Source organism: Mchenga conophoros, linkage group LG6 (genome assembly GCF_057382185.1).
Source record: "Mchenga conophoros isolate Kocher_MC1m ecotype Shallow Benthic linkage group LG6, M_conophoros_male_GT1.1, whole genome shotgun sequence".
NCBI classification, from domain to species: domain Eukaryota; kingdom Metazoa; phylum Chordata; class Actinopteri; order Cichliformes; family Cichlidae; genus Mchenga; species Mchenga conophoros.
The window spans coordinates 5,580,224-5,605,628 of NC_140531.1; the positions used below are offsets into that span (position 1 = coordinate 5,580,224).

Below are 25,405 nucleotides of genomic sequence, written 5' to 3' on the forward strand. Positions count from 1 at the left end.
TGAAAAATACTTTCTTATATCCAGGTTCTTCCTTTTTGCTGCCGTCCTCCCCGCAGCGCAGGCTTGCCGCTGCTAAAACTAAACAGAGCTGCCTGAAAGGCACAGCCAATCACATTGGCCATATTTGTCACATGACGTAGGACTCCAGTAGAGAACGTAATTTAACTCTTTCTGCACCGCTGGGTGAATGAGACGTCGACAGATGTTTTTTTTCTTTCTATCGGGTTTGTTTTTCTTTACTCGAAGAGATCAAATTATTGGTGGGGACAATTCAATAATCGCTGGATATTGGTGGGGACATGTCCCTTCCGTCCATGCCAAATCTACGCCCTTGAAATATACTATACCTTCTATAACTATGATTATTTCTTATCTAGACTTTAGACCTGGGAGCAGAAATGCTTATGAACTGTTTTTTATTTAGGAATAGGCAGAGCATCCTCTTTTTGTCTGGCTCCATGTCTCTGATTACGATGGACGGCATTGATCACGTGACTCTGTTGAGAAGACCTGAACCTCGACAGTTTCTGAAGCAGTGTTGATTGTTTTGACACATGTGCCGGAGCTTTGCCGTCATTATCCCGAGCAAACTGCCCCTGCCCTTTTCTCTCTTTCTCACTCACAAACACACGGACGTGCCACAGTCCAGCCGTGCACGTTCCTCATTGGTCCCAGGAAGCGAAAAACAGGTGACGCAACACGGAAGTATCGGCAGCAGAGTCTTCGGGTTGTGGTGTGTTTATCGAGGCTGTGTGTGTGAAGGCTCTTGGAGAAACAACGACGCGACATGAAGGTGTTTTTTTCCGGTGTACTGCTGCTCCTGTGTGCGCGGCACACCGACAGCTGGGATGACGGTGGGTTGGCGTTTAGTGTCCGCTTCTTTTACGCTGCTCTTCAGTTCCGGTGAACTGAGCGATCGCCTGTCAAAACTGATTTCCGGTATTTGCCAAAAACGGATTGTTCCTATTTCAACTGATATAAATAACTTGTTGATCTGTAACATGTCAAATGTATCCCCCATAAATGATATCAAGTCACAAACAACGCTCCTGTCACAAGTTAGAAGCCGCAATCAGTCTTTGGCCGTGACTTTTATTTATTTTTATTTATCCAGTTAAAAAAAAAATCTCGTTGACATTAAAAATGTCTTTTTTAAAGAGTAATCTGACAAAGAGGACAGCAGAAATTGCAATAAATATAACAAAAAAACCCTAATATAAACATATTTTAAGTGGACAAAAAGGACCAGATTGGTTATAATGTAGGTACAATACTAGGACGTTATAAAGATACTTGAAAAACAGGTAATTTTTAGATATTATATATAACCCCTTCGTAAACTCTGTTCACCAAAGTCTATTTACCAACATATGTAAAGATATTACACGTAAAAACAGAGGGAAACACTGGAAATCAATTTTTGGCAGACAATCACTTTTTGGCACAACACTGGTTACCGAGATGCTCCCCTGTTTAGGAAATACACCACAAACTAGTGACAAACACGCTGTGCATGCATGTTTGTCAGCAATGGTAGGTTATATGATGAGTATGGCACTACATGATGTCATAAAGAACAGCGTACAGAAAATGCTGGTTGATTCAGGACTAACGAGTCAAAGTTTGTTCCCGAAGAAGAGCTTTAGTGTGTCTAAAGCGACATGACTGTGATTTGTGTAATCCTAGTGTGGAAATCAGCCCTTGCCTTTTGTCACCTGCAGGCAGTGTACTGCTGCGGGACATCCAGGCACTGACTCTGTACAGGAACCGGTACACCACAGCCAGGCGCTCTAGCCCGATCCCTCAGCTCAAGTGTGTTGGAGGGTCAGCGGGCTGCCACGCCTTCGTCCCAGAGGTGGTCCAGTGTGTGAATAAAGGCTGGAATGGAGTCGATGTGCAGGTGAGGGACCTACTGGTGCTGTACTGTGTGAAATGAGCTCAGTAGGACTGATTCAGCTGCTTTATTTCAATTTTTGAAGAAATGACTCCTGTGTGTGCTGTGCATATTAAAATGTTCATCTCAGACAGTGGTAGGCCAACCCAAACTACAAGGACATTATTTCTACAGGCGACAACGAGGAGAGGTGGTTTGAGCCTTAATCTTTATTGTTGTTTCCATGTTTTTTTGGCACCACTGGCTGTAGGATGGTCTGCATGTTCAATTTCAGTAATATGTATGTGTTGACGGGCACATTCTGTCACATTCAGGCAGTTTAATCTTGTCAGCACAACTGCTCATGAAAAAAACAAAATCTGACAAATTAAATTGGGACTTTTTCTAATCTGAAATTTTGCACTTCGAAACTTGAGCAAGATTTGAGAAACTTGTGTGGGGAATCTCATCCTTGACAGATATGGGACACCTGCAAAATAGAAGACCTCACATTTTCCTTTTATTTTGTCTCTTTAAACTAAGTTCAAATGCAAGAATGTCTAAGTGGTGAGAGTGAAGTTTAAAATGAGGTATTGTACCGTGTGTATGAGTAACCCTCAAACTTGTTATGCTTAAATACATTTTAGACTGATGGGGTGTCTCTTGTTCTGCTGTGTGTCACAGTGGGAGTGTAGGACTGACATGGACAACACACATCGATTTGGTCACATTGAGGTGAGCTGTGAGGGCTACAGTCACCCTGCTGATGCCTACATACTGAAAGGGTCTTGTGGGCTGGAGTACACACTGGAACTGACTGAAGAGGGCCAGAGGAGGTCTCACAGTAGTAGGGGTTCCCGTGATGGGTTTAAAGGTAGGAGGATTAGTGATGCAGGTTTTCATTTTTACACAAGGATTAGTTGTTTAAGAATGTTCTTTGTTGTTTTGTCTGTCAGATCTCTGGGGATTTGCCTCCAGTTTCTTTACTGGTTCATCAGAATATGGGCAGCAGCATGACCGTCAGAGCTCTTACACTGCAGGCACTCAGGACTCAGGAGGACTGCTGGTTGTTGCTGTGCTTCTGCTCTTAGCCTATGGCATCCATAAACTGTTCCTAAGTGGGAACACCACTGGGGGGCAAGATGGTGGACCAGCTACACATTCTGGACACAATTACCATGGCTCCATGGGTGGACCACCCCCACCAGGATTCAAACCAGACTACACAGGTAGTTGATGCAAAATGACGACGTGCGGAGATGTAGACGGTGTGGTCTGCACATTTGTCAAAGCAGCACATCCTTTTGGTAGAGCGGACCTTGTATTCTGTATTATTTTAGGGTCTTTACTGAACAACATAAAGCACCTTGAGGTGACTGCTGTTGCGATTTGGTGCTAAAGAAATGAGACGAGTCTTATTTTATGTAATTTAGGCTGCATTGCATGAAAAAAAAGTTTTGATCAGTTCTTGTTTTCTGCTCAGACTACCCTGGAGCCAACCCCAGTTATGGTTTCCACAGTGATTACACTCACAGACACCAGTACCCAGGAGGCCAGGCAGCTCCCGGCACAGGAGGTGGTTTCTGGACTGGAATGGGAACAGGCGGGTTGCTTGGATATCTTTTTGGTGGTCGGAGGTTAGTAAAGGGGTGGAAGGAGAGAGAATAATGGAAAACGGAGACTATGGACTTATGTTTCACCTTCCTGTCTTCAGGATATTCATGCTGTGTTCCATCTCATGTATTCTGCAGGAGCCAGCCCTACAATTCTAACTACTCCACTCACACTAACAGACCTGCCAGAGAACCTCCCTCTTCCGGGACACGCATTACTTCAGGTACCAAGACTGTATGTTATTAGAAGGGACACAGAAACAGTTTGCACATGTTACCTACCTACCTTTGTGATTCTTATAGCCCTTTTCCATTAGTACCTATCCGGGTCAGCTCGACACGGTTTGTCCAAGAAATCAATTTGTCCTATCTTTCCGATATAGTGTGTTAATCCTATCCATCAGAACTTTTCTGTGGTCATACGCCATAATGTTTTGGAGAAAGACACTTTTTTTGGTCTCTGTACACCACCACAGTGGATTGTAAATTAAAAAAAAAAATCAATTCATGATTGAAATGCAGACTTTCAGCTTTAATTGCAAGGGTTTTCCCAAGATTTGCATTAGAGACAGTTTTATAGACAGTCCAAATTAATGGAAGAATTGATGAGTACTTTCAGGGCCAGGTGAGACCTGGTCCCTTCTTATTTCATGACAAATGAAGCAGACATGACCATTCTGACGTTGATTTAGAGCGTTGAATTTCTATCTTTAAAATTACTGCTCATGTAATTTTAATGCATTTGAAATATGAGACCCACAGAGAAACTTGGGTAAGATGTGGCGTAAAAATATTGATAGTTGGTAGTAAGGAGCCCAAAGTGTGCCAAGAAAATACCCCCCGCCATTATACCGCCACTGCCAGAAGCCTCAATGCAAGCAAGGGTGGATTTATGCTTTCATGCCAAATTCTGACTCTACCTTCTGAACGTTTCAGCAGAAATCAAGACGCAGGTTATTCCAGTCTTCACGTGAGCTGTAGTGTAAAACTTGGAGTGGTCTTCTGCTGGTTTGAACTTCAGCCTGTAACTGTCTGATTAGATACCTGGTTTAACGAGCAGTTTGAACATGTGAACTAGGGCTGCTCAATTAATCGAATTTTAATCACGATTACGATCTGGGCTTTCAACGATCATTAAAAATGACTGAGCCGATTATTAGCCCCTCCCTCATTTATCCGCGACACCTTAAAGGCCGGTCCGTGAAAATATTGTCGGGCATAAACCGGTCCGTGGCGCAAAAAAGGTTGGAGACCGCTGATTAAGAGGACCCGAGGGAAGCTCGGAAAGCTAAGCAGAAGTTATTTGGAGAGGAGAGTGACTGCCGTTGGTTGAAAAGAGAGGTAAAAAAACTTCAGTGGTGTTGCACACTATTTTATATTATTTTTTAAAGTCATTGTTAACCCTTTAAAGCCGGTCAGAGCAGCACGCTCCGTTTTGTGTAACTATTTTTAAATCCCTGTAGAACCTGAACCGTGTAAGCTAGCGCAATAATTTGTTTTGCATATGAAACCGGAGGAGTTGTACTTACATCTTATGACATCAGCTTGTCCTAGGTCACGGTTTCCTTCCACATAAAGCTTTGCAAAAATTGCATAAAAAGCGCTTGCAGGAACAAAAACATAATATTCCAGAAACACGCTTTGCCGATCCGATCAGCTGTTCGTAACACTTCCCACAGTGTAACAGACGTCAGCGCGATCACATGTCCGCCATTTCCTGGCCGAAACCGGAAGTGACGTCATTTTCGCGGAAATGTAGTTTTTTTTTTTACTTGTAGGCCTTAAAAGCCTATACTGGTCATGTTTGACTTTTCTGAATAGTTTCTGGGATGCTTAGAACTCGAATTGCACATCTGGAAATAATTTATTTTGATGCTGTTTTCTTTGCAAATTTGCATCATAGGATTGTTTTTTCGTTTTTCCTGCTGTATCTCCAAAATAACACTATGAAGACACTCAAAATAAATTTCTTGTTGTTGTAAACTATTTTTTGCAACTTTTTTGTATGTAACGTTTTGAGGGATAAACCTCTTAAATTTCTCCAAGTAGAAATATATGTAAAAAAAACAAAAACGATTTTCAATTTTTTTGTAGTTTATTGCACTTTTTTGCAGTTAATGTAGTTACTGTGGACTTGATACATAGATATTATTAAAATATGGGCTATAACAGTTGTATAGCAACTTGAAATGCTCCCACAAATGGCACTACAACATGTAAAAAAATAATATATATAAGCTCTGGCGGACTTGGTTCTATAGTAGGTCTTAAAGGGTTAAATAAATATCGTCAAATAATCGAGATCTCAATTTCAGTGAAAATAATCGTGATTATCATTTTTGCCATAATCGAGCAGCCCTAATGTGAACCTAATAAAGCGTCTGAGTGTGAATACCAGTCTTAGCTGATCAGAGCAGGATATTAAATGGTTTTTAAAGCTGTGCCTCCATGCACACGGTCACATTGATCTGCTGATTCACCTGCTTAGTTACGTGAATTACATTTTTTTTTTTCTTGGTTTAAAAACTAACTGAGAGAACCATTAGTGCAATTAATGTCATGCTCATGTCAAGCTGCGTACCACAGCTGATGCTAGCTAGTTTGATAAATGATGTTAGACCAGTTGATACATTTTGCTGCATGGCTGTGTGTCTGAGCCATTAAGCTGCTGGTTTAGCTGCTCTTAAGTGAATGAAAAACACATCAGTTACATCCATACAAACAATCCCAAACAACTTTATATTACATGTTATAATGATATAAGCATTAATATCTCCAAGCACAGAAGCAGGATCACCGCACCCACAATAAAAGAACAATTCCTCCCTTTTTTCAATGAGCATGCCAGTAAGTGTTCAGTGCAAATGGCTACAACTGACTGACTCCTGTTTGTTTTTTGTTCTTTAGGTTTTGGAGGAACCAAAAGAAGATAGAAGCCCCCCCCCCCCCCCCCCCACACACACACACACACACCCCCACACTTTCTGCAGTGGACAGAATATGACTAAGTGCATTGATCTGTTTGCTGCTTGCAGGCTGTAATCATTTCTTCAAGCAGAGACGTCCAAACGTTACTGCTCGGTTGTGTGTTTCTTGGAGAGCTTGCTGTGGTTCAGTAGTTTCTGTCAGCGTGTGGTTTGGATTTTAGCCTAAAAGTTTTAACGTCCAGCATAAGAAGCTTGTAGGGCTTTATTAAAACAATAATAATGTTTCATTGATAATTACTAGATTTGGGGGTTTTTTGTAGGCAAGTTAAATATTTGAACTCTTTAACTGCAACCTTCTGCTCAAATGTTTGTATCTGTTACGGTGTTCCTCTGCTGATGCACCTTTTCCCTTCCAGTAAATGAAATATTAGAATTGACAAAATGGTTAATAAAATGGTGTGTACTGCTGCTCTCTGGCTTTGTGCATCAGCTAAGAAAAAACCTTAGTCTTTAGACTCATGGAGAAAATCCACCTTTCAATCATCTGTGCAAACTCATCACTGGATGAGTTTGCACTAGGGCTGTGCGATATGACCAAAATCTCATATCCCGATATAAAACATTTCTCATCCTGATAAAGATATATATCACAAAATAGTGGTTTTTGTGTAAATTCTGTGAATCTCAGGCAACTCGACTTGTTTTTAGCTAGGCGTCGTGTACCTGGCATCGAGTGTTTTGACAGATGCATGAAACTATATATTTTTAGATATACGTTGTAACGGCCATCATTTTCTTTGTATTTATTACATAGTGTGTTGCGGGGGAAAACCTGGCGGCTCTTTTTTGCTTCTCATCCATAAACTCTCTCCATACTCTTTCACGTGATTCTTGCATAGGTGGTAGAAGAGGTTTGTTGTGTTTGAGTCTGTGGTGGGGACTGGTTTGCGGCATAATTTGCACAGTACAGTTTTCTGGTCAGACTGTGTCAGACTTTTGCATAACCAAACCATGTCCCCTTGTAGGAATAAGGTCCTCGATCGGTTTTGACTGGTCCTTCGGTTTGGAGCTGCCTGGTTCTGCCTCATCTTCACTGGCCATGCTGGTATTCTCTGTGAGTGTAAGCGCCATTTATAGTTACTTCATGTTTTTATTTGAGGTAATTTGTTTGATGCACATTCTGAAATTTGATGTTTGAGGATAATGTATATCATTTCAGTTTATTTTGAAAACTCATCAGGATCTTGAGCTTTATTGTGAAAGGTTTATGTGGAAAATAAACGAGCGGACGGCGGAGCCACACAATGGTTTTACCGTCGCTGTTGCTAACGAACCAACGGCTAAGAAGTTGATTGTCCGTCTGTAGTGTGGTTATTTTAAATATAAGAGAAAGAGAACTTAACATATAATATGAAATGATCAATGTTTTCATATCGATATACTTATTTTGATACATATCGTCATATCAAACAGCCTTAGTCACTTGATAAGGAATCCCTTGTCATCCCCCCAGCCGCTGTTTGTGAGGCCCTGGTTGTGCCTTTATAAAGCTTCACAGGAAAAGCTGTCGATATTTAAGAAATGTTTCTGATCACACTCAACAACACATCAAGGTAGAAAACTGATTTCTACAATCCTCATTTTAATTGCATATTTAAAATATCAAAACAAAGTGTGCACACTTCCTGCTTTCCAGAACGTATGAGACGTACAGGCACAGATGGGCCCACACTAAATACAAATAAATACAGTGCAGGGCACTGGTGTGCGCCCTGGTGCCTGTATTATGTGAAAAAAGGTTAACATTGACTAGTAATGGATCACTTTTATTCAGAGTAGTGAATAAGTATTTAGACTCTTTACATAAATTATAATCCTACAAAACAGTCTTACATTAATTTCATATGAAAATATATTCAAAATAGCAAGTAAAGTAAAACATTCTTTAACATTATGTTCCTTTTCACGATATATTAATTATTCAATGATAAATGCTGATTGGCTAATGTACTTTAATGTTTCATATGACACAATACGGTCATATTAATATGACAGCACTGGTCACAATGATGCAAACGAGCTCCAACATTTAATGTTACACTGATGATCTGACACAACAAATGTTAGATGAAAAGCATCAGACACAAAGTCTTTTACAATTGTGTCAGCCTCTCACATATGTTCTCAGGCTGATCTGCTTTCTTGCAACTTGTGAAATTTGTAAGAAAGCAAAGTTGGTTGCATTTAATAGACTTACATTTGTTTATATTAGCTAGCTACTGACGGGACTAAAACTAAAAATTAGTCACTTTCGTACTGCCCCTCACTGCAACAATGAGTTTTATGTTAAGAAACTAAGGATATACTGTTTACTTTCACTGTCTGTCTCTTTGGCAGTTGGTGGTTCATTACATTACATTAAATTCATTACATTACATTAAATACATAACATTACATCTACGGGTGCAGCTAGTCAAACAATGACACTTGCTGTTTAAGAGATCATATGACTGATGGGGTTTTGCTGACTAAGTGCCTTTTTTTATTTTGTGATTTAGGGCTATATAAATACAACTGAATAGTAGAACAAGACAGAGAAATACTTCTACATCACAGCAGTCTTTTGCCCTCACTATGTCCAAAAGATTAAAGTGTCAGAGGGCTTATGTTAGCAGCTGTGCAGAGATTCTGCACAACTGCTAACATAATATGGATCGCACGAGAGCCCACACAATTTGCAAATCATGTTCAAGATATCAAATCATCCTTTTTGCTGCTGATTCCTAAATCAAATAAGAAAATTACACTGGATCTTGCGGGAAGATTTATTTTTAGAGATTAATAGAAAGATGTGGATGTAATGCATCTGAACGGTTGCTTTGGGGATCCTCATCCTTATGTACAGGTCAAGAGAGGAGTTGACTGTATGTATGTGACAGGGAGAGAAATTTTTAGAGCTGCAATGTCTCTAAAGAGATTTTATTTATTCTCAAGGATCATTAGATTTGATGACTGGGAATCAAGATCGGTTATAAGGCAGGGATAATCTGCACTGTGGGACAACTTCATGACACTAGGCCCACGAATGGTTTAAAGGCAAGGCAAGGCAATTTTATTTGTATAGCACACTTTCAGCACAAGGCAATTCAAGGTGCTTTACATCAGCGGTCCCCAACCCCCGGGCCTCGGACGTTTGGTACCGGCCCGCGAGAGTTGAGGCTCAGATGTGAAATGTATGGTTTTCAGGGTTTTTATCGGTTTTCAGCGTTATTTTGTTATCGTTTTTATCGTTAACTCGGTTTTCCTGAAAATAATGTCGGGCATAAACCGGTCCGTGGCGCAAAAAAGGTTGGGGACCGCTGCTTTACATGATTAAAAATAAAACACTATAAAAGTAAAATACAAGAAAGCATTTACAATAAAACAATAATCAAGACAATAATTTATATGAAAAATTAAAACAAACAAGTAGAGAGCCATAATATGATCAGTTACTCATAAGCAAGTCTAAATAAGTAAGTTTTAATTTTAGACTTAAAAGAGTTCAGTGTCTCTGCAGCTTTGCATTCTCCCGATAATGTGTTCCAGATGTGATGAGCATAGAAACCAAAAGCTGCTTCTCCATGTTTAGTTCTGGTTCTAGGGACGGTCAATAAACGAGAGCTGGAGGACCTAACTGATCTGGATGGTTTGTACCATGATAGCAGATCCCTAATGTACAACCCGTTCAAGGATTTATAAACTAATAAAAGCACTTTAAAGTCTATTCTCTGAGCTACAGGGAGCCAGTGTAATGACTTTAGAACTGGAGTAATGTGCTCTATTTTCTTGGTTCTAGTGAGAACACGAGCAGCAGCGTTCTGAATCAGCTGCAGTTGTCTAATTGATTTTTTGGGTAAACCTGTGAAGATACTGTTACAGTAATCAAGGTGGCTAGAGATAAATGCATGGATGAGTTTTTCTAGGTCTCCTTGTGTCATCAGTCCTTTAATCCTAGAAATGTTCCTCAGGTGATAGAAGGCTGACTTTGTTATAACTTTTATGTGGCCATGGAGGTTCAGGTCTGAGTCCATTATTATACCGAAATTTCTGGCCTGGTAGGTAGTTTCTAGTTGGACCAGTTTGAGCTGATTACTAATATTTAATCGATCTTTTTTGGGTCCAAAGATAAGTACTTCAGTTTTGTTATTGTTCAGTTGAAGGAAATTATGAGACATCCAGTTATTAATTTGCTCAATGCATTTATTAAGAGTTTGGATAGGTTCAACATCACCTGGTGACATTGAGATATAAAGTTGAGTATCGTCTGCATAATTGTGGTAGTTAATATTATTGGTGGTTATAATCTGGCTTAATGGGAGTATGTAAATGCTAAATAAGAGGGGCCCTAGGATGGAACCCTGGGGGACCCCGCATGTGATTTCTATATTTTGTGATGAAAATTGGCTAATTGACACATAGAAGTTCCTGTTCTTAAGGTAGGACTTGAACCAGTCGAGTGCTGTACCAGAGAGTCCGGCCCAGCTCTCTAGATGTTCCAGTAATATATCATGATCAACGGTGTCAAACGCCGCACTAAGGTCCAGTAGTACCAATACTGTGGATTTCCCACGGTCATTATTTATACGGATGTCATTAAACACTTTGAGGCTGTCTCGGTGCTGTGGTGCCTATGAAAACCAGACTGATAAATATCAAAGCGGTTGTTCATTGCGAGAAAGCTGTTTAACTGCTGGAAAACAGCTTTTTCAATAATTTTACCGATAAATGGAAGATTAGAGATTGGTCTGTAGTTTTGCATTAATGTGCTGTCTAGGTTCTTTTTCTTTAATATTGGTTTGATAACTGCTGATTTTAAGGCTTTGGGAAAGACACCTGATAGGAGGGATGCGTTAACTATTTGGATCAGATCCTCCCTGATGGCTGGGAGGACCTTTTTAAGAAAACCTGTCAGTAATATATCCAAGCAGCAGGTGGCAGAGCTTAGATTCTCAATAATTTTATCGAGGCTTGATTGATTTATTGTTTGAAAGGGAGTCATTTTCTCTGCATAAGTGCTAATTGGGCTTAACGTCGGTATTGGGGTTGAAACTAATGTTCCAACTGATCTTCTGATTTTCAAGATCTTTTCAATAAAGAAGCTGGCAAATTCATTGCAGGCCCTGGTGGAGCTTAGTTCAGGGGCTTTTGCCACTGGAGGAGTAGTTAATCTTTCCACTGTAGCAAATAATGTCCTAGCATTATTGTTGTTTCTATGAATACTCTCAGAGAAAAATGACTCCCTTGCATCCTTCAGGGCTAGTTGATACTTATTCAGCCTCTCTTTATATATCTCGCAGTGAACCTGGAGTCGAGTTTTCCGCCCCTGACCCTTCAAGGCAGTATATGGCTGCATGTGATCTTACTGTATTTTAATGTATGGAACAGAACATTTATACACATAAGCCAGATGGAGGAGCTGCTGAAAGAAACTAGGGGGACAGTTTTTCACATCATACAACCTCGGATAGTAGCTTCTCAAAACAAAGCTGACAATGGTTGGAACGCATATTAATGCTAATGAGGACATTGTCTCAATTCCTTTTCTCCAAGATAAAAATCCACTATACTGAAAGCTTAAAATAAAATATAACCTTGTGACAAATCACGAACCATACATCTGTTGCTAATTGTGTTCCAGTAAAGACTGATTGCAATCATTAAACATGCTTTTTTCTGTTTAAAAATGAGATACAGACATAATATGTTAATGGTTTATGAAGGGAAATTTTATTTCAGACTTGTTACTAAAACCCCAAATATGTTCAGAAGAATACCAGAAGGTCCCAAAAATGAAGACCATACACGGGTTAATCTGGAGAATTTCTGCATTTTAGGAAATTTAAAAAGGGTGAGCATGTTCAATAGTTATTTCTGTTAGATATTTTATGATTGATGAGACCCATGTGGGCCACTCAAGTCGTCCCATGATCACCATCACATTTCTATAAAAGTAATCACAGTATACTGATTAACTATATATTACTACTATCACGGCTAAAGTACTGATATTTCACTACCCTTATCATGTAACCAGCAGGCCACCTCCAGTCAACTAACTGCACCCCATGTTAGCCCTGATGCTGTGCTGTAGTGATGTGTTTGAAGTGCACAGGATACAGCACTTTATGAATGTGTGTGGTTGGGCTGATGCAGCTTGAGCAAGTATATAAGTGCTCTATCAATTCCAGTCTATTAGGGTACAAATCTCGGTGGGACCTTGTCCTTTTTGTTCTTTAATGTGTGCTTTTCTCTTGTTTTGCATACATTTCTCCAGGGGTCCGTTCTTCGTACGTCGCTCACTACATCCAAGATCAAATGACACATCCAAGACCAAACCATCGCCCTAACCGTGAGCTCGCTAATCCGGTTCCCCGAACACACCTGCTGTTGACGATTAGTACAGCTGGACGCAGTAATGTGACATCACTGGGTGTTGTAAAAGGGGCTACGCATCGATAGTAGAAACATTGATCGGCAACCCTCTGATTGGTCGGCGAAAATGTCGACGGAGCGCGCTCGGCTCGGTATTTTTCGGCAGCAGAGCAAGAACTCTTGATTGAGGGATTTCAGGAGTTTCAGAGTTTAATCAGAACGCAAGGGAACACTGCAAAGGCTGCAAAAGCAAGGAGAGAGGGCTGGCAGAAAGTTGCTGACAAATTAAACTTGTAAATAATTTAATAATAACAATAATAATGGAGTGGATTGATATAGTGCTTTTCAAGGCACCCAAAGCGCTTTACAATACCACTATTCAGTCACTCTCACATTCACACACTGGTGGAGGCAGCTACAGTTGTCGCCACAGCTGCCCTGGGGCAGACTGACAGAAGCCAGGCTGCCATATCGCGCCATTGGCCCGTAGGCGGTAGGGTAGATTTATTATATTACACTATATTATCCAATATTATATTACATTATATTATAATATGTTATATTATATCCCCTTTCACATTAGAGCCACAACAGGACCCACTAGAACATGGGAACAAGTAAAAGTGAAATATAAGAATATTCTACAGAATGGTAATATTTATCACTTATATTGCTTTTCGTCTCTTGGAAAGAGACCCTGGAATAATCTGTTTGTTTATAACAGCAACCAAGAAAAGGGCAGAGCAACAAAAGACAGGTGGTGGTCCTGCACCCCCTCGTCAACAAGTTGGTTAAGTAAATAATACCCTCACGGGAAAATCGATATCTCTCTATGAGCACACTGTCGCGCTGAGCTAAAGGATCCTGTCTGTCCCGCAATATACGCTGAATTCTGAGGACTCTCCTTATCAATCTTGCACCTTCCGCAATGGGTGGCTCGCGTATACGGACAGGACATGCCTGCGACAGGCTTCCCAAATCCACCTTCGCTTTTATAGCCGTGGTCTCTCATCTTGATTACACAAAGTAATTTGCAATTACTACTCTGAAATATGAATTACATCTGTAATAATCACATACATGTGATAGAATGTTAGTAGTACATTTCCCTTTTTTAGGAAATGACCTGTATGTATCTGTGTGAAATCAATAAAAGGATCAAGTGCTGCATTATCTTTAGTTACATTGATGTTATTTATTTATGGTGAAACAGTGGTGGAATATCGCTGTTGCTTTCGTATAAATGAAGCGGACATACCTGCGTGGCCGCGATCTAATCCTGTTTACATAAAGTAAACCTGCTCCCGAGCAGGTTTACGCTTACGGCTCTGTTGCTATGACAGCAAGTCCCGGATGGGCTTCGGGGAACCGAACGATCCAAGATCAGGCGAAATCGTCAACAATCAAATCCAGCTAACCTACTTAGCGAGGTACGAAGAACGGGCCCCTGGTTGCTGCTTATTCCTACTGTCTACTATTTATGTTTTATCCTGGCAAAGTTACTGTGGAGCACCCAATTTCATACAATGCCAATAAAGGGCTATTCAATTCAATTCAATTAAGCAGGTGACATCAAAAGTCTGCTAAATTCAAAGAAGTGAATCTTTTCACTTCTTTTTTATTCAAAATAAAAAGCTGGTTTTATGGTCCTGCAAATGTGTCCGACTGCATACATTTTTCAGTTGGACAGAGCAGGAAGAGGGGTTTTTAGAAGCTCCTGGGCAGTCTCCAAGATCCTGGCTGTGCACAGCTGGAAGCAGATGATGTAAGCAACTCCCAAAACTTATTTGGTTGACAAGTGGGCAGGTATAGAGCAGGGATAGCGGGTTTAACCGATAATAAGAGAACCATGAAAAACAAACAAACAAAAAACTTCATAGAATTTTAAAAAAGAAAAAAAAAAATCTAACTAAACATGAAAAGCACAGACAGTGGCCGTTTTCCATGGTTTTTAAACACTCATCAGCTCTTTCTATGTTGTGAGTCACAAACCAACAACACATACTTTATATACTGCCTCCATCTGACAACAGAGCTCTCCTCAGGCAGAGACGGTCAGGCCCTTGATTGGACCCAACAGGCCTAGTGGTCAGATCAGATTTTTTTGGCTGTTCGCATTAATCTTTAAATGTGGCCATTAGTCTGGCCATTATCAGATTCTAGTATAAACCAGTATTGGCCCTGTCATCACCTACAAAAGAACAAAGGTATCACACGAGATTCCCAAAAGAGTCCCAAAGATAGCTCCAATAACAAGGTGTCCAGAGCTCTTATAGTGTGGGGGACATTTTTTTTCCCCCAATCCACTTGTCCCTTTAAACATCCTCTTTATCAAAAAAGTTCTTGCAAGTTATCAGCTTTGTCTAGGTATTTTCATCATGTCAGACATGTTCATTTGACACGTACATTAGTTTGTCACCTCTTTCTGTAGGTTGGAATTGGTCGAGGAGCAGCTCACTTCACTCTCTCTCTCGTCATCGTCATGTATTACAGTGCAGCGATGAGTCTTTAAGGACTGTGACCGAGTGAACAGTCTCTTGCAATGTGAACACCAATATGGTTTCTCTCCAGTGTGAACACGTAAGTGGCGGTTGTAACTGTATGAGCTATTGAAACATTTCCCACACTGGTCACAGCTGAATGGCTGCTCTCCAGTGTGGATGCGGAGGTGGCGAATATAATTGCTTAGACGACCAAAACTCTTTCCGCATTCTTTACAATTATAGGGTTTCTCTCCCGTATGAGTGTGAATATGTTGCTTGTATGTTTTTGAAATAGAGAAGCTTTTCTTGCATAATTCACACTGGAATGGTTTCTCTCCCGTGTGTATGCGTAAATGTGATTTATAATTACCCAGCTGAGAAAAACTCCTGCCACACTGGTCACAGCAGTATGGCTTCTCACCTGTGTGGACACGCTGGTGTATCTTGTAACTACTTAAGTCACTGAAGCTCTTTTCACATTGGCCACACTCATATGGTTTCTCTCCGGTATGGTTCCGCAGATGAAGACTGAAATGGCCTGACTGAGTGAAACTTTTTCCACAAAAATCACACTGGTAAGGTTTCTCTCCACTGTGGCTCAGCTGGTGCCGCTTGTATGAGCTTAAAAAGCTAAAACTCTTGGGACACTTGTCACAGCAGTATGGCTTTTCTTTAGTATGGACACGCATGTGTATTTTGTAAATACTTAAGTAACTGAAACTCTTTTCACACTGCTCACACTGATACGGTCCAGTGTGATCGCGAAGGTGTTTTCTGTAGGAACTCTGGTCACTGAAATCTCTCCCACACTTGTTGCAGCAGTATGAGGTGTCTTCAGGGTGAGTATACAGGTGTATCTTGTAAGCATTTAACTGGCTGAAACTGCTGCCACACTGTTCACAGTGGTATAGTTCCTCTGATGTGTGACTCAGTTCGTGTCTTCTTAGACTACAGATCCGAGTGAAACATTTCCCACAGGTCAGACACTGGTGAGGTCTGCTTCTGTCTGGATCTGACGGTTTCAGCTAAGTGGGGAAAAAAGACAAATTAAGGTCAGCTGAGAACTTGCTCAAATAGTCCCTGTATATCATGGAGTGTTAACATATAAAAGATGCAGTTTTTTGAGGTTTGTTAGATACAGCTCAGATTGTAATTTTAGGGAAAGTTACATAGGTTTTTGTGCTTAAATACGCTACTGCTTATTCTGAGATACAGTATGAGATTTGCTATTGCAGTGCTTAAACAATTATTAAAATGGAGGAAACACAAAACCTCTGTCCTGTCCATTGTGCATGCCACCTCTAACCCAAAGTCAGGTAGAACAGACCAGATGGGGGTGAGGGGTAAGAGGGGAGAGCAAAGAGCCAGGACACAATCAATCAATCCATACATCCATCCACTCAGAGAGAAATTAGCCACACCTCTGGCCAGTTTAGACTCACTAGTTAACCTAACAACATACATGAATGTGAGAAGAACCTGAAGTACCCAGAGAGAACCTACATTGAGGAGCCCATAGCAATTATTAAGAGTTAATAAATAACTTAAAAACATATTTGAGAATTGTTAACAGCACTTAATAATTTATAAAACAATATAGAACTTTAAGTAATTTATATTTCATCATTAACTACAAGCTTGGCCTGGAATCATGAGGTTGATATTCACAGGTGGGCAGACTTGAGCAGATAAGGTAAAGCATGTACTGGAGCCTGCAACAGGACCTGTGCTCGTAGGAAGTGGAGATAGGAGTGATTGAAATAATGCTGACTAATGGACCAATCAGAAAAATAATTAGCTGATTTGTCAACCCTCTCGTGAGGGTTTTTAATCGGCTTTCCCACTCACTCCAAAAGGTCCTTGATTCTATGGCTCTGTAAAATCCCACTCTGTTTCCTTCGCTCTGCTCCATGATTTACCTCTGACCTCTGAGCATTGAAGGCCAAAACTCGGGAACTAGAGCATAATGCAGAAATCTGTGAACTCCAGTATAAAGATTCCATTAACCAGGCCAAACAAACCTTTTATTGTATTATCAGTTCAATTCAATTCAATTTTATTTATATAGCACCAAATCACAACAACAGTCGCCTCAAGGTGCTTTATATTGTACAGTAGATTCTACAATAATAAATACAGAGAAAAACCCAACAATCATATGACCCCCTATGAGCAAGCACTTTGGCGACAGTGGGAAGGAAAAACTCCCTTTTAACAGGAAGAAACCTCCAGCAGAACCAGGCTCAGGGAGGGGCGGGGCCATCTGCTGGGGTGACAGAAGGAAGACAGGATAAGGCATGAGGATAAGGCAGTTCTTATGAGGGTAACACCAGGATCCTGTTTTTGCTTTTCTACAAACTTCTTCAACCCCTCTGACGCTTTACCACCACACTTTTATTCATCTGAAACCTGTAAGTCCTTGATGCTGTTCTTCACTACGAAAATTAACAACATTCACCACCAACTCAGTTCAAATGTTGTGTCTACCCCCACTTCAGAAGGTTTTCTCCATTTTGAGCCTTTTTCCACCTTTCATGTTCCTGATATATGTGATATTTCTGAGTTTATATGTAAATCAAAGCGGGCTACATATCATCTTAATCCTATGCCTACAGGACTTATGAAATCCTGCCTCTCTTCCTTACTCCCACTCATCTCTGCTATCATTCACTCACCACCGGTATCGTTCCCTCCTTATTCAAGATTGCTTCAGTCACTCATATACTGAAAAAAACCTTCTTTGGAGCCTGACAACTTTAACATCCTCTGACCAATTTCTAATCTACCCATCATTTCTAAAATACTTGGGAAAAAAAAATAGTCATAGCTCAGCTTCATTCACACTTGGTTAATAATAACATCTACGACAGAATTCAATTTGGCTTTCGCTCATGTCACAAACTGCTTTATTTAAAGTTACTGATAATATTTTACTCAGAGCTGACTCTGGTCTTCTGAACATTCTCATCCTTTTGGATCCGAGTTCAACCTTCAACGCCATCTCTCACTCAGTCCTTCTAGCTGAACCCTGGTTCAGCTTTGATTTTCTTAAGCTCAATGAGGATAAAACTGAAATCCTTCTTATAGGCAATAAATCCAACCTACTCAAGGCAAATCATTTCACCCTCACTACTGATAACTCCATAGTTCTCCCATTAGAGCCTTGGTGTCATTCTAGACAGCTCACTATCCTACAAATCTCATATCAATCTACGGAACGTTAACCGATTACTAGGGATGGGTACCGGTATCGGTTCTGACATAAACGGTAGTAACCAGACCGAAAAGCAGCGCACATTTCGGTGCTTTTTTTTCCCTGAGATGTCACACACTTTGGATTCTAGCCAATCATTTTACCTTTTCGAGGATAGTAGGCGGGCCCAGTTACGTACGTTCTTTTAGAGCAGAGCTACAGATTAAAAATGCCCAAGGCGAAGCGGTCAAATTCTGGCTGTACTTCACAGCAAAAGATGCAAACTCAGCAGCCTGTAACAAGTGCTTTAAGGTGATACTGTGCATAGGAGGTAACTCCTCGAATCTGATGAAACACCTGGCGACGTATAGCATTTTGTTAAAAGCCGAGAAATGCGCCGTATTTCATAGCTTGCTGCGAGACCTCACACCGAGCACATCTACTGCAGGTGGGTTGTCTGTTATCGGGCCCGGAGTTAGCAACATCCCCCAAAAACCCAAAGAGGAGAGTCCTGGCCCCTAGCCCTGCCAGTGTAGCAGAAATGATGACGGATGATGATGCAGCAGCAGCCGTTCTTCTCTGCGTGAGTAGCTAATTTACGTTGAGTAGGCTAACCACGTTATTACATTAATGCATGTAAGGTGAACTAGCAAACATCATCATAGCTACATGCGGCTGTCCTCTTGTTTGATGGAAGACGCTCCTTTCACCCTGGCCAAAAAGGCTAAAATGACCAAAGAAAAAGTGGAAAACAGCTAAACATGAGAGGTTTTTGGACAAAGTTTGTGTTTTTTTTTTCCATTGTTTAAGCACTGCTTCCAGCCAACAGTGATACCATAAATCCCCTATAGCTGCAGAAAAGGCACACATTGTTATATTTTTACAAAAAAAAAAAAAACCAAAAAAACCCCCAGCTAAACATGAGAGGTTTTTGGACAAAGTGTGTGTTCTCCATTCTTTAAGCACCGGTTCGAGCACCATTTAAGCACCGGCACCGTTTCAAAAGTACCGGTTTGGTACTGGTATCGGATAAAACCTAAACGATACCCATCCCTACCGATTACGTCCATCTCTTTCCACCTAGTCTGCGTCCATTCTTGTTCATAGTCATGTTACCTCCCACATTGACTATTGTAATTCTCTCTTGCATGGTCTCCCCCCAAAAATCCCTCCATAAGCTTCAACTGGTTCAAAACTCCACTGCCCACATTATTACCAGAATCCCCTCATACCAGCACATCACCCCTATCCTTCAGGAACTTCACAGCCTACATGTGAAATTCCAAATAGTGTACAAGCTTCTTCTGCTCATCTTCAGGGCCCTTCATAACCTGCTCCTCCTTCCTTTTTTTATTGGTCTTTGTTTTGTCATTTTTTAATATGCGTTTTATTCTATTGCTAGGCATTCTTGGGTGTCTTCAAAGGCACTTTTAAATAAAATGTATTATTACTATTATTATCACTGATCAAAAGGCGTTTCAGTGCATTATTGAACACCTACTGTAAAGAGTACCCTGCACAGCAGATAAACACCCACCCATATTTGTCCTGCAGGATGTTTGCAGCCAGCACTACATTGGAGCCATTGTCACAGACGCAACTTTGCTTGGTGGAATCTCAAACTTGTCTACAGTATGCTCAATCCAAGGAACAATGTTTGGCCCAGTGTGCAATTCATCAAGTTGCATGTTTATGAGGCAGAAGCTAATGTTATCACTTAGTGACTGATTTAAGAGTGTTTGATTCAAGAGCACCTTTAAGCTTACAAAGAGCAGTTTCATACTTCCCCTCCATTAGCCTTGTAAAATAAATTCTGGAAAGCTGTGTAAGCTGTAACCTGAATGATATGTGCCGATTATCATTTTTTAACTATGGATATTGGTCTCATGTTGTTGCCATGACAGAGAATCCTCTCTGTTAAGATGTCAACCATTTGCTGGTTGCGTGAGCCTGTCCTTCAGCGCAAAAATCATCTAGACACCCTTCGCTTATTACTATCAAAACAGAAAACAAACAAACAAAAACCAACAAAGCTGTTACTAATCTAGTAAGGCACTAAATTAAGTGCCTTGAGGCAACTGTTGTTGGGATATGGTGCCATCTAAATAAAATGGAATTGAATTAGTTATCAAAAACTGATGTCAAATAATGTTAAAGTTAATGCAAAAAAACAAACCAAAAAAGCCAAACCCCACACACACACACACACACAAAAAAACAACCCCAAAACAAGAACAACAACCACATCAAGGAAACAGCAACTCCAGGTCACTGGTTTACTATCGCAGTTCACCTGTTAGTTAACATAACTGAACTGGTGTTCACTTGGCAAGCAATTAGCTTGTTTCCAACAGGTAAACGAAGATACATTAACAGTAGGGATGGGTATTGATAAGATTTTCACGATTCCGATTCCATTTTCAATTCTGTTAAACGATTCGATTCTTTATCGATTCCGTTATCGATTCTTTTTAAAAAAGGAGAACACTAAGGTCGATTAGCTTAGAACTTTGTTTTATATCTTCTCTTTGAACAAGATAGAAATTTAGGAGTAACACGGCCTTACAAACCCAACAGTGAGATCTTAAGAGATCCAGCCTATGGCTCTTCAATGGGTGTCACAGGGTCCCCAGGGGAAAAAAAAAACAAAAAAACAAAAAAACTGTAAATGTAAACTATTAAAAAAATAAATATTCTTCTGGAGCAATAACAAAGTATAACATAAATTATTCTGTAGCAATTACACAAGAATATCCAGTAATGTCCCTGCCTACAATTAAACACATTCACTTACCGAAAATCATCTGCTGTGGCAAATGGATGCAAGCCTTTTACCCCAAACTTAGTCACTGCTCGGTGACATTCGTCTATCCTGGCCTGAAAGGAGACGCTACCTGTAGACTGCAGCGAGAACTGCCAGCGAGCGCCAGCCAGACTCTGTCTGTCTCTCTCATCATGGTCACCTAAATGCAGCGCACAGTAATGGCAGGTTTTGTAATAAGGCAGCTAACATAATATGCATTGTTAGTTGATTATTTACCTGCCGCATTAACGGGAGAGGACGTGCAAACGTTACCGCCGCTGCTGGGTTGAGATTCACGAGTCCGGAGCGGATTTAAAAACACGACATTCATTTAAGGTCATCGCGTGTTTTGTGAACAAATGCTTTTGCATATTCGTAGTGTTTCCTCCCTTAAATGAAATATCTACTTTGCAAGTTGCCCTGTTGTCATCCGTTCTCGTGAAGTATGACCAAACTTTTGAGCGTTTGAGCCGCTTAGGCGCCGTGTTCGTTGCCAGGTAAATGACGCTCCGCAATGTGGTGACGTCATGCGGGGCAACTGGAATCGATAAGGGAATCATTTGCAAAAATGGCAAACAATTCCAAGGAATTGAAACAGTGGGAACCGGCTCTCAACAAGAACCGGTTTTCGATACCCATCCCTAATTAACAAGGTGTCAAACTGACGCTAAATTGAAACAAACTTAATTCTCTAAAACTCTAGCGTTGACATGACGGCTCCAGAGTTGCTTAATGCTCATGCACTGCAGTCGCGCTACCATGCAAGGAACGCTCTGCTTTGCACAGTTTGCATTCAACTTTGTTTTTTGTGAAATGCTCCCACACTATTGAAAGTCTCTTTGAAACATCCACTATGTGACGTGTCAACATTAAAAATTGATCATTGCAGTAAAACATCATCAGAATGGTTCTACAGACATTGCAAACACTAATTACATTGTACAATGCCAAGAAAAACTCTACAGCAGGGTTAGACAATCATCAGATATGATGAGCCATACACACGAATCTGCACTATGTGATGCTCATTCTTATTTTTGTTGCCCATGTATCCTGAAACATGTTGGTTTCTTTTTGAGCTCACCTCTTCTGAACAACTCATTTTCCCTGCTCACTGGTAAAAGATTACGAACTTTTCCTGCTTCTTCTCAGCTGTGCTGCATCTAAAAATCACAAAAAGAAGATTATTTATCACTCAAACACAGGCATATGACATAACATTAAAATAGACATTTAATTCCACTATGCTGAACTTGAAATTGCTCTAAAGCAATTAGCCACATTCCACATGCTACTTATTTTCAACAATTCTTTTATCAGAATCAGAAACTTTATTGTCATTGTCATGAGAACAACGAAATTAAGAATGGTCCCCGATCATTGCATCATCCCTAGCAATATCGAAATATAAATAAAACAATAAAATTCAATAAATAAAATAGATAGAATACTTAAAATACTAATAAGATATAACAGTAAAACATTCACATACATTCCCACACACATGCTTCAGACCGTGCATAGATTAACACAAGAGTGGCGTGATGGACATTTTTTTGTAGTATTCAGATGTGTTATTGCAGTTGGATAACAGCTGTGTTTGAGTCTATTAGTCCTTGCTCTGATTGCCCTGTACCGTCTGCCTGAGGGCAACAGTTCGAACAGGGAGTGGCCAGGATGTGAGGTGTCTTTTATGATGTTTTGGGCCTTTTTAAAACAGTGGGCGTTGTGTAGAACTTCCAGTGTGGGGAGAGGGCAGCCAGTGATCTATTATTAGTGGAGATGAGACACTATTTCATCAAAGCCTTTTTGTCATTTCAAAAATACTCAAATTTTTGTAAATTTTGATTCAAATTTGCTGAGGACACGCTTGAAATTGAATTGGTGTTCATCAGATGCAGGTATGATCAATGAGAGCAATGCCTGAACCACAGAGCCGGCAGTCCACAGGCAGATGGATGACAACGCATACGTCTCTTCCACCCTGTTGTTTGGGCCAACAGGGAAAGCTTTCTGTGAGTGGTGGGCAGAAGGGAGGGGGGCTTGCTATTCTTTTTAACACTGAACTGTGCACTGCTGGAATTTACCCAACAGTGGGGGTAGGGGCTGGACAGGTTGTCAGTCTGTCATAGGACCAACACATAGAGACAGACAACCGGAGAGTGCCCAGAAAGAACCCACACAAACACAGGGAGAACATGCAAACAGAAAGGACCCAGCTGGTTGATAGAATCAACAGTGCTAATCACTGCGCCACCCACAGCCGCATGTGACATTATTCACTTTGCCACAGCCCGGTTATGGACTCAGCACCTAAGTGCCTTCATTGCTTTGATTTCAACTGTCTCAACTTGGACGCTACACTGCAACCTTTACAGTTTATGGTCTGATCCAGGAGATCATTTTATCTATCTTGGACTTCCCCAAAACATTTTCAGAACCTGGCTTTAAACCAGAATGAGTGGTCAGAACTCATTCTGATTTTATTTGTGTTATTTTATTATAACACAAATATACACGATATAATTTAGTCTTATTTGTGTTGTTACTCAGGTTCTCTCATTTTATGTGCCCTTTCTTAAATTCTGTCATCTTTTCCTGTGTTTTTATGTCAGTTGATTCTTTGACATAAATTTGACTTTGACCTACAGTATGCTAATGCTATGGATGCATACAATCTGACCCTGGGGTCACGGGTATAAACAGACTCAAACTCATCCACAAGGCTGGTTATGCTGTAGGGAAGGAGCTGAATAACTCTCCATCACCTCCACTACAATAACTGTACACCTTTAATACGTTCAAAATGTAAACTTCAAAACTTGCATTTGTTTTTTGGTTTGTTTTTTTACAAAATATATACAAATTTGTGTATATGTCTAGATGACCACTAAGGATACCCTACCCTAAGTGATTAAAACCGTTTAACACATCAGGTTTGAACTATGTCATCCATCATAAAAAAGTTTGAATGAAGACATATTTTCAAAAAATATAAACATATAAACAGCCATGAATCATTTTATTTGAATAAACTAATACTACTGATTGGTGGGAATGAGACTTAAAAAAAATCATACAAATTAGGACCCGATTCAAGTGAAAAACTTCTCCACTGGGAAATACAAGAACGATCAGTCACCCAATCAGACATGGTGTGTTCCAGTAATGCTATATGGTGATGATAAATAAATACCCAATAAAACAAATTTTGCACATACCTCTATTTTTCCTTGCCGGTGCAGTCCGAGGCCTGCAGAGACAACCTGAGCTCAGAGCGCTCGGAGCTCCGCGCAGAAGATCACTGTGCAGATCCCCTCCCTACTAGGAGTCAGTAATTGCCCAGATTTAGCCTAGCACACCGTTCATTCGGTATAACGCAGATCCTTTCAGGCCCTCATCTGTCTGCTAACGTCGAAACGCAATTGCCACCATCTTTAACAGTGACGTCAGCTTCTTCATCTCTCCGTTTGTGGGAGCTGTGACGTATTAGAGCAGCGCTACTGCCCCCTTGTGCGGGCCCCTGGTTTTCAAAATCTTTTCAAAATCTATTTTTTTTTTTTTAAAGTTGAAAACCTTTTTTTTTTTTTCAATTTTGAATTCGAAAATGGTTTTTCAAATGAGGATTTCTTTTTTGTGAAACTCTTTTCTTTAAGTATTTATTAATGGAATGACAATTCATTTTTAAAATATTGATTTAAAAATAGTGTTTTTATTTTAAATTTAATTATTAAACAATAAATTACTTTAGTAATGTTTGAACAAATGAAATAATAAAAATGCAATTTACTAATGCATATTTGATTGATTGATTCATTCATTATTTAAGCACAGAATTGATTATTCCGAACCGTGTGGCTCTTGTAGTCCTACATACCTGTCATATTCTTAGGATTCAGCTGTTTATAATACTTTTAACTTTGGATTTGTAATCAAGAGATTTCAATGACTTTTTAGCCAATACATCTACCTCATTTTTCCAGACCAGCATCTGCTTGAACCCAAAGAAATCCAACATTTATGCCACCATTGCACAATCTTGACCATTGTTCACCTGTCCTTATTGCAGTCTGCAAGTTTCATTAGCGCTGATAAACTG

General features: G+C 40.2%; 2 protein-coding genes across 4 annotated transcripts; one reads left to right on the plus strand and one right to left on the minus strand.

Annotated features, from left to right (window-relative positions):
- Positions 1–190: 190 nt before the first annotated feature.
- On the plus strand, positions 191–6,881 carry saraf (store-operated calcium entry-associated regulatory factor). The gene is made up of 7 exons (XM_085275963.1): positions 191–854; positions 1,722–1,900; positions 2,558–2,747; positions 2,830–3,102; positions 3,357–3,510; positions 3,625–3,710; positions 6,394–6,881. Exons 1-7 carry the CDS (start codon positions 788–790, stop codon positions 6,417–6,419), a joined length of 975 nt encoding a protein of 324 aa, XP_085132089.1. The 5' UTR covers positions 191–787; the 3' UTR covers positions 6,420–6,881.
- A 1,342-nt stretch (positions 6,882–8,223) lies between these two features.
- LOC146571950 (uncharacterized) lies at positions 8,224–24,759 on the minus strand. Of its 3 annotated transcripts, XR_014892626.1 has the most exons (4): positions 24,528–24,759; positions 22,391–22,469; positions 21,298–21,466; positions 16,213–16,335 (listed from the first exon to the last, which is right to left on the minus strand). XR_014892626.1 is itself a non-coding variant. In XM_085275961.1 (3 exons), exons 2-3 carry the CDS (start codon positions 22,406–22,408, stop codon positions 15,235–15,237), a joined length of 1,119 nt encoding a protein of 372 aa, XP_085132087.1. In that variant the 5' UTR covers positions 22,409–22,469; positions 24,528–24,759; the 3' UTR covers positions 8,224–15,234. The 3 variants fall into 3 exon arrangements, 2 of the variants coding, with proteins under 2 accessions (XP_085132087.1, XP_085132088.1); XM_085275961.1 differs by lacking the exon at positions 21,298–21,466 and having other exon boundaries at positions 8,224–16,335; XM_085275962.1 differs by lacking the exons at positions 21,298–21,466; positions 24,528–24,759 and having other exon boundaries at positions 8,224–16,335; positions 22,391–22,548.
- Positions 24,760–25,405: the final 646 nt, after the last annotated feature.